The sequence below is a fragment of the Fundulus heteroclitus genome, chromosome 17 (genome assembly GCF_011125445.2).
Source record: "Fundulus heteroclitus isolate FHET01 chromosome 17, MU-UCD_Fhet_4.1, whole genome shotgun sequence".
In the NCBI taxonomy this organism is placed as follows: Eukaryota; Metazoa; Chordata; class Actinopteri; order Cyprinodontiformes; family Fundulidae; genus Fundulus; species Fundulus heteroclitus.
Genome location: NC_046377.1, coordinates 21923815 through 21933776, shown reverse-complemented (window position 1 = coordinate 21933776; position 9962 = coordinate 21923815). Strand labels below are relative to the sequence as shown.

Here is a 9962-nt window from a genome sequence, read left to right as displayed (position 1 = left end):
GTTGGGTGAAATGTTCTCAGGTCTGAGTCATGCTCATCAGGCCTTGGTCCTCCAGATCGCGCCTGTCTCCCTCTGGTATTCAGGTACAATATCACAGTCATCAATGGTAATGAGGATTATTCAGGAGAAATCTCTGGAGACATGTTTTGGACCCGGAGACAAAACTTTGGGTGACGTAAACTGATGCTAAACATGGCTGAACGAGTTTTGTTCAACCAGGCTGGAAGCAGCCGTGGATGAAAAAGTTTTTTTTTTCCCTTTCCTGCTTCTGGCTGAAAGAGCAAACCTTTTCCTTTGTGGAGATGATTACCGCCTGCTTCCAGCCGCTACTGGACATACTGACACAGACCTCTGTCTCTAAAGGTGAGAGAGGTCGGAGAGGGAGATTAAATGAAAGCCGAAAAGAAAAGAGGAAACAGAAAAAAGTCTGAAAACGATAAAACACGGGGGAAAAAAAAGGGTAAACCTGTCAAATGGAGAGTTCAGATCCTCTAATTACAGCAAAGTTTAACTTCTATTAAAGGAATATTACGTTGAGTTGATCAGCAGTAAAGCCAGAGCGTTTTGCCTGCTGGGTTTCATCTGCATCAGCTTTTCTCAGCTGGCCTGTTAGCAGAGACCGAGTGACGGATTCTCACCATCAGTCGGATTTCAGGGAACTGATAAGAAGAGGAGCAGAAATGTTGGATCTCATCTGTCCGGGATTTATTGTTATTAGAAGAGGGAGAGGTTTCTCATTCACTGATTTTGTGTGTGTGAGTGTGTGTCCTGTCTGGTGATGTGGCATTAAGAATTGTTATCTCAATGCCAAAACGAGCCTTAACAGAAATTGTCTTCCACCCTTAGTGAATCATCGCTTGATTTACATATGCAAGAAGCTTTATTAGATTTTATGCTGGGACTATTTCATGTTCAATGGACACAAAAACGGGAAGGTAAAGGAGGGGGGAAAAAATACAGATGGGACACAATGCTAAAAGGTGAAAAAAGAGGAGAGGAAAGGGAGAGAGCAATATAACATCCTTGGAGTCTGCTTCTACACCTGCAAAGAGATATAAAAAGAACAGCTGAACCCGCTGATAAAGTGTTATAGGTACAAACAACCAACGCCTTGATACCATCACTGAAGGACATGCAGTATTATTTAATACGACATGTATAAAGTGACAGCTGGAGATAATAACGGGGTTTTTCTGTATAGAAGTGACTCTGTAAGCACTTGTTGTGATTTAAACGGACATTTCTGGTTTCACGTATTATTTCCCCCTCCAGGTACCTGGCGGTGACCCAGTTCAGCCCGATCCACGCACGGAAGGCCTTCCCCTGCTTCGACGAGCCCATCTACAAGGCCACCTTCTCCCTGAGCCTCCGCCACGACCAGCAGTACACGTCCCTGTCCAACATGCCCGTGGAGAGCAGCTCGCCTGTGGACGAGGACGGCTGGGTGACGAACCGCTTTCGCCGCCGGACGCCCCGCATGTCCACCTACTACCTGGCCTGGGCGGTGTGCAACTTCACCTACAGGGAGACGCAGACCAGCGGCGGCGTGACGGTGAGCAGTCTGAGCCGGCTCTCAGACATCCAGCTCCTGTTGTTGAATCCGTGTCAGCCTTTTATCTTCCCCGCTGTCTTCTGGGAAGGCTGTTTGTTTGGAGTCGGAGAGGAAAAAGCTCTCTGACGAAACCCGCTGGAATACGGCTGGCTCGCCTCCGTTTTCCCAACATCGTCTCTCGCTGCGTCTCGCATCCATCAGACCTCATCTCTGGGGTTAAAACACGAGATAAGAGCTGCAGTCATTATCATCAGACAATAATTGACATAATTAGGCTCTGATTGGAGGAATAATGGCTTTATATCAGCAGCCGGCAGGAGAAAACAAGCGAGGACAGATCGGTTTGCATTTGGCGCCATTAAAGCCTTTTAGTTTTCAGGTGTGTGCATCTCCAGATTTAAGTTTGACCCCATGTCTGCGCTTTAATCTAAATAATGTCAACCTCTGTTAGAGTTTTAAAAACTTTCCGCAGAGCAATAAATCATGTCTGTACAGAATAACGGGTTTTAGATTATTCTGTTATTTAATTTAATTTATGGCCTAAGTGAAAAACACACACCACCCAATTTGTTCAGTTTTAGCTAGTCAGTGCTCCAAACAGGCCAAATGTCTCATTATATGATGAAGGCAAAAAATAAAGATTAACTGCAGTTTTTCAGTTAATTTTCCTGAAACTTTAAAATGCAAATGCAAAAAAAAAAAAAAAGCCTATCCAGAACTGAAGAACTTCTCGTTACGTGAAAATATAAAATGCTTAAAATCTATCCCTCCATGCAATAATGTCTTTTTGAAGACAGTCTGTCCATCCATAGTCTTCTTGTTTTCTGAGGTCAGGTCGCGGGGGCAGCAGCTCTAGGAAGGAAACGCTGACATCTCTCTCCTCAGCAACATCCTCCAGCTCAATCCCAAGGCGTTCCCAAGCCAGATGGGATATAGAATCCCTCCAGCGAGTTCTGGGTCTTCCCCGGTGTCTCCTCCCAGAAAAGATAACAATTAGTTCCATTTTTTTAAACTGGCCGAAGCATCTCATGTTAGCAATTAGCGCGGTTAGCGTCGCTAGCATCAGTAAAACATCTGTCCTCGTGTGTTTCTTTGTAAATCCAAAGCTTTGTCTTGACTTTTGAGATGTCCAAAATGTTGCAAACGTTTGCAAATCCAGGAAGTTCATAACAGATTTAATCATACTCTGTTCAGCCTTCCTGTTATCTGCTGAAGTCCTGCTCTCTCTCGCTCTCTCACAGCCTTGCCTCTGCCTGAAACGCCTCACTGATACTGAGAATAGCTAACGCCGTGCCTTCCTCACTCACTACCTCTGCGCATATCGAGTGCAACCTATAAGGGTGCATTGACTAATCAGTAACATTAGGCAGACATTAGGTGATGGAGGCAAATTATGAGGCTCTGGGTACCAGCTGTAGGTTTGTTGCAACATGACAAAAATGGGGATAACTTTATTTATCCCCATAGGGCAATTCTGGACAGAGAGCAAACACAAAGGCAACAATACATGGACTGTTATTGTGACCTTTGTGCTTTTTTCCTTTAGGTTCTCTAACTCTGTCAATCACTGCCGTCACTCCTAAGGAAGCAGTGATCCTCGGCTAATGATAATGCGAGTGCAACCATCAGGATAAACTGTGCCGATAAGACAACACGTTTATCAGAGTTGTTGGCATTTAATCTTCACCCTGTAGAGAACCTATACTTTCAAACCTGGATGTGTCAGTGGATTGTCTGCAGACGATACAATTAAATCAGCAGCTATTTGTTATCTCTGGCTGAAGACGGTAATTAAGATGTGAGCTGATGATAACCACCTGTGCATCTCCTGATAAGAAGCAATGAACTTCTTTCCTCCTCAGGGCTTCATTGGACTCTGCTCCTCTTTCTGGGAGATTAGAAAAAAAGCTTTTCTGAGAGTCTGGTTGAGTTTTAGGTTTTTCTTCTATTGTTTTCAAATGTGTTTTTTTACCAGAGAGAAACGACCAGGATAGATTTTAGAAGATTTCTTCTTTCTTTACCAAATGCAGGAGTAAATCAAAAAGAGGTTGCCTTAATGTTAGAATATTGTTCCAGTTGAGAACCGACGGAAACAAAGTGGCTGAACGAATCAGTCGTCCTCTGCTGTCCATCTCTCTACTTCCTCAATCTATCTTTGGTTTGCTTTGGGCAGAAGTGATCCCTTTGCTGCCCATCTGGTCCAAAAGCCTTTGACCCAGTATGGGTCCCGCTGCACATCTACCCCCCCGCTGCTGATGCTGAGCAAGCTCTGCATCTAGTCCTGGAGCACCCTCCTCAAACAGAGTTGTTTTTGAAGTTTTTTGATGATGCTGTGAACTGCTAGGAGCAGTTTCTTTTCACATGAAGGAAGGCTAAAAGTGCTTTTTTTTCAGGCATCCATTCCTAACAGATCCATCAGTTCACTGGTTTCTGCTCATGAGAGATAAGATCATGGAGGTCCAATGTGTAATGTGAAAACCTTGCGTTTCCAAGTTGAACGCTGAATGCTTAGCAGGTGTCACCCCTCTGGCTCTGTCTGCTTCCTCATGAACTCACGGTGCATGATTGGTAGCTGGATTGCCTTTAAGGGTATCAGACTAAAGAGGTGTAAGCGGAAATTCCTGCTATAGATGTTTTCTTTGAAACCATTTAAGGTTTTCTTTACAATTCACAACAATGCTCTGCTTTGTGTTGCACCGTCACATTAATCACATGGATATCTGATGTTCTAAGTAGAGACGCACCAATCAGACATTTTGTTCTTATCTCATGTTTTTGTAAACTTTGACCTTCCAAATCTGATTTCTCTCGAAGAACTGCGGTGCAGGAAAATGGAACAGCATTAAAAATGAAATTTCCGAGCGTTTCAGCTGTGAGTAGTAAGTTTAAATTTACATTAGGGGGAGAGGTGATGTCACACTGTGTGAGTGAAAGCAAAGTCCCTTAGCGAAGGAACGGCAACCCAGATATCCCGCTTCCCAGAGGCCTCCCCCCTGGAGAGGTGACTCTACTCAGAGATGATCATAGAAACATCACTCCTTACCTTATATCAGGCCGAATAGCTGTAGCCACGCTAAGCTCAATTCTGCAGCTTGTATCTTGGATTTCATCTTTTCTGTCAGTGATCCACGTCTCAAGATGGTTGAAGTATAGAGAGACCATTAAATAGGGAGCTTCATTTTTTTGGCTCAGGACCGATAAGAAAAGCATCCTAAATGCTCCATCCTACCTAAGGTAGAGACGGACTCCTGACCTGGGGGAGAACCCTCCAACCTTTGGTAACACACCTTTTGAGGAATATCTGACCTGCTTCCTATAAGTACGGAGTTTATTTTATTTTTTTTTATTTTAAAGTCTGTACGATTAAAATGAAGGACAAGGAAGGAAAAAGGTTGAGTTTCTACACCTTATAATAGGGATGCACTTAAATAAAAATTTGTGCCAGAATTTTTCCGATATTATTATTGCTGTTATACCCAATAACCGATATTTAAGTCAATGCCCTTTCAATATGAAAAAATGACCCCATCGCTGACATTGCTTTTCTGCTGCAGTTAAACAGCCGATAATCCTGCGCTGCATCACTGTCAGTCACATGATCAAACAAATGTCACATGACCAACCCGCTTCAGAAACACAAAAAGCAACAAGATGGAAAATAAAGATCAGCTGGTGATATTGACCCGGTTTTACTCATCAAACTGATATCGATGCTGATATTTATATGTCACACATCACTATTGGATATCTTATTCCATTATTAAAATGATACAAATCTAAGTCTTAAATAAATAATGAAAACGTCAGTTTTTTTGTTTTGTTTTAGATGGAGCTTTGGTTTGGCACACCAAACCTCAACAATCTTATAGATTATTTGTTTTTTGAGTTAGTAGATGTTTATATTACTAATCAGAAACCTTGATTTAAATGGTTTTGTTCTGTTAACATCAGGTCCAGATTTTCCAGCATTATTGATTTTAATTAAGTCTGAAACCACCTTTGGTCCTGTGTTGATTCATGCTTTGTTGCAAGAAAAACGGATAATAAAACCCAACAAGGTGAATGTTTTGCATTCAATGGTGTTATAAACGGGCAGAGATTTAAGTAAAAGTCTGGAGCTCTGAAACTGTAGAAATGCTGTTTAAACTGTTTGAGCTATTAAAGGATTTTGTGATAAATCAATACAACTCAGATTATTCTGCAGAGCAAACAAAAAGTGCAACAGTCAGCAGAAAAATAGCTGCTGTTTGTATAAATGTGTCCCAGTAGAAAAGTCTCATCAGAACCTTTGTGGATCGATTGAGTTGTTTTTTTAATTAAATTGGAATATTTTAGGTAAATAATCAGCCGTGAAACACCTTTGGACCAAATCTGGGTCCCAGAACCGGATCTATGATCTAAACTTTGGTCTCAGTCACACCAAATCCCACCATTGGCTTGTTTTGCCTCTTCTGTCTCACTTTGTTTATCACCTCGGATTTGGTTCTGATTTGAAAGTCAAATCCGGCTGGCGCTGCTGGTTTCACCTGATTTTCTCATCATCCGTTTCCGAGCGTAACGCTTCAAACTCAAATATGCACATCCACACATCCGACTTCTTACACAAGGACACCACACACGCACGACCTTGCTCGCCCCTCCCTCCCTCCCATCATCTCTCTATCAGTGTAATTACAGCTCATCCATCTCGTCTGCCAGGAACTCAAGGACGGCGCTCCGACACATGCGCAGCCTTTGTCTCCTTGTTACAGAATTATAATTTAGGAGGAATGTGGTTTTAATGACAAATCATATCTGGGTCATTTATAACCATCAGCAGCCTCCAGCGCTCTGAGACCGGAGTTTGTGTTGGGAAGTTTGGGTGGAAACACGAACAGTCTCATCTTTATTTTTGTCCTTTTTTCTATTTTTACACCAAACTCTGGAAGACAAACGCATGCTGACAGAAACCTGAGCTGATTGGGCAGATCTTCAGGAGGAGAGGACCACCTGGAGGTTTTACAGTCCCGACCCGGTCTCGGAGCCACGCGGCCTGAAGGGAAAGCATGCTTCATGTAACCCCGTCTTTGCTGCAAACATCCAGGCTCTTTATTTCTGTGGCATCCAGCTGGGCTGCAGGCCCAACACGCTTCTGACGACACCAAAATATCCTCTGGGAGTTGGTTCAGAGCTCCAACTCACTCACACGGTGTTAGTTTCCTTTTCCATTTACGCTTTTTACCCCTTTAGTGCCCGAGGCAGTTTTTTAGACATTTCCCACTTGAGAAAAAAAACATCCACGGGCTCAGTCAGTAACAGCTCCATAACGGTGAGGCCAAAACGAACAACCGCGGCCTGAAAGGCACTCGGGGGAATTCTGAAACACAATCCAGTCAGGACCAAAGAAATCCAAAGCGACCTAAAAACAGGCTTTTTTTTTTTTTTTGAAAGAGTAAACATAAAAAACAGAAAAGATCTTGAAATAGTGATACCTAAATAAAACACAGCCAGGCTTTCTGTTGCTTTTTTTAAACTAGGTGAGCCATTTTAAAAGTTCAGACGACTAAAGCAAAGAGTACTTTGAACCACGCTCTTGTAAACCAGAAACACCAACATAGATGAACTGTTGGTGATTGTTTTCTGGGACAAAATAGACTTTTTACCACAAACATGTACAGCCAAAAAATGGCAACACTAACAAAGATTGGAGTAAGCACTCCTACTTTCATCCACAATTTATTTTAAGCTTTGTGGAAATCCTCAGGTAACGAGGAGTGACATGCTCTCGTTTTTAAAAGCCATTTTGCTGAAAACCGTTGGGAACCTTAATCTCCAGGGAAGGCCCTGCCCAGACCTGGAGAATGAGAACAAAACGCACATTTCATGGCTTTGACAGATGGCTTAAGCAGGGAGTCAACAGTCAGACCATTAAGATGACCCTGTGTTGGTTGTGAGCAATTTTCAATGAGAAAACGTCTTATCTTGTTTTTTGCTTTTTATGATTCCCTCTGTCAGGGGGAATAGATGGCTTCTGGAATTAAATCAGTAACCACTCTCACCAAACATTCAAGTTACCTGACATGATTAGCTGCATATTTTTTCTCAGTGTGTTAGCAAAAGGAATGCCACGATGTAGCATTAGCTTGACATGAACTTGTAGAAGGACCTGGAGATGGTACGCTACATTACTGTAGTGCAGCTGCCATTAACCAGTGAGGCTTTCAGCTACTTTTATTCACTGGTGCTATGTTTTACACAATCCATGCATTTCTCCCTGGTTTAAAGTGTTCTTCTGACCCAGCGGTTGGAAGAAATGGGAATAGTGCCTCTGAGTAACAGTGTTGGTTGAACCAGAGCGGTTGCTCTCCATGGTGCTGAACTGTAGGCAGACTGGGCTTTTATATCCTCAAGTAGGACCGTGTGTAGATAAATATAACCGTCATTTCACCATATTTTCAGAATATCAGGAGCTGCTGAGATCTTTTAGAAATGCTCACCTAGAAGCAGATCAACATTTGTCATCTTAATACGTCCAAACATTCCAGTTTTCCGCTCAAAACCTGTAAATCCTGACGGACCTGTTTAAAAACAGCATCAAACGGCAGGTTGGAGGCGTAAAAATAAACGCAGCTGAAAACCGTTTTGGTTCAAAGACGTTGCACAGCACATCAGATCTCATTCTTCACACTGAGGACTGTGAACATATCGAATGGTTCAGAAGTCACAATGATCAAAAAGCTGTGATTTTCCATTGGATTGTTGAAAGAATGGATTTTCTCGGCCTCATCCTGCTGTTTCACTGTGATAATCCATGAAGACATGGTCCCATCAGCAGGATGAAGGAAGCAAAGCACCGTGGGGGGACTGATGGGAGATTAGGAGGGAGCTGAAGTACATTTGAAAAAAACAAGAAATGGTTGTGTTTACACACGAAGGGTGCAGGAGATGAAAACGATCCAGAAAGCAGCAGATGCAGATTGTTCTGTCTACAAACATCTGCTGGATGGGTTCTGTGTGTCTCCGTTACAGCATCACTCTCATATTGAAATCGTTGTTTTCGCCTGGAGGCAGCCGAGACGCTGCTGTCTGTTTGCGGAGCAGCTTCCTCTGACAGGAACGTTAATCCTGCCATCCCTCCTCCTCCTCCTCCTCCTGCAAAGCTCTGAAAGGAGCAGCTTTATATGTCGGAGGACAAATACAACATCCAGCCGTCCTCATCCTGGCGAATGAAGCGGCTTCATCTGTCAGAATCACTTTTTCCCTCTGTCCTGCAGAAGCAGACGCTGCACTCAGAAAAACTCACTCGGAAAATCAAAAACCAACTCAGAGACAACATGTTGACAGTTGCAGAGTCAAGTCTGTTTGATTTTTAACACATGGCTCTGAAGGAAGCTACTTTCCATCAAAGTCATCACCGCCGTGCTATTTTGATCACGACGTACATCAGACGGTGATTTAGTTTGATTTCTTGCACTTTGGTGACTTTTCCAAGAGCTGGAGTTTTGGAAACCCAGTCTGTCCTTTCCCAGGAATAAAAGCCTTGGTCTACTGTCCACAGCTGAGTTCAGCTACACACCAACAAAGGCTCATCTTGGCCTCAGAAGAAAGCCAAGACATGGGAGATTTCTTCAGCAGATGAGCATTACTGAACCCCGAGTCCATTTGTCTGAAACACAGCAGAACAGTTTGTTTACTGGATCACCACCTGAATAAAGACCCACAACTTTGTTTGAAATCCAGCTTTGAATTATTTGACAAAAGCAAAGTTCACGTAGGAACAGTTTTTTTTTATATCCGTATACGTGGCTTGGATGAAGCGGTGTACTTAGCAGAAGCCTTAGCCTGACCTTGCAGATTATGTTTGTGTTACATGTCCTTTGAGTTAAAGCGATGCTTGTTGGACGCTTCTCACCGGGTTTCTCCCAATCAGTGGTGTAGATTGATTGATCATAGAGGAGGCAATTGTACCAAATAGGCAAGTTTCATCTAGAATCAACGGAAGTTTGCATTTTAAATGGGACAAAATGTAAAATGATTAGGTACGAAGGCTTTAGCAAGGCGCTTTATGTTGTAAACTGCATGAAGAAGCTGCGCAGCATCGGGTCAGTACACCTGCGGCCAGGATGTCAAAGGTTGAACCGGATCAGCCAGCAGCAGGTCCAGCTGATGACCTCTGCTGCTTATTTCACGGAAACCTTCTGCAAACGGAGTAACGAGACAGAAAACGATGAGCCGGAGCTCACAGCAGATGTAGGCTGGTAATAACGTCTTTATGGCGAGGATAAAAATTCATTACGGAGCACCAGGAATCATTTCTATCTGCGACGTAGCGAGTTAGTCTGGGACTCTTCCAGCTTTCATTGTCAGCTCTCAATTGTTCTTCTCCCTCATAAACAGCTGCTTGTCTGTTTTCCTTTATTGTAATGCCTCT

General features: G+C 43.1%; 1 protein-coding gene across 1 annotated transcript in view; it reads left to right on the top strand.

The window, feature by feature from the left end:
* Nucleotides 1–1470: 1470 nt before the first annotated feature.
* Nucleotides 1471–9962, top strand: part of LOC105937149 (thyrotropin-releasing hormone-degrading ectoenzyme) — a 179090-nt gene continuing 170598 nt past the window's right edge. Inside the window, exon 1 of the mRNA XM_036148813.1 lies at nt 1471–1552. Within this exon, the coding sequence (XP_036004706.1) occupies nt 1478–1552 (75 nt within the window). The 5' untranslated portion in view covers nt 1471–1477. The remainder of the gene's footprint in view (nt 1553–9962) is intronic.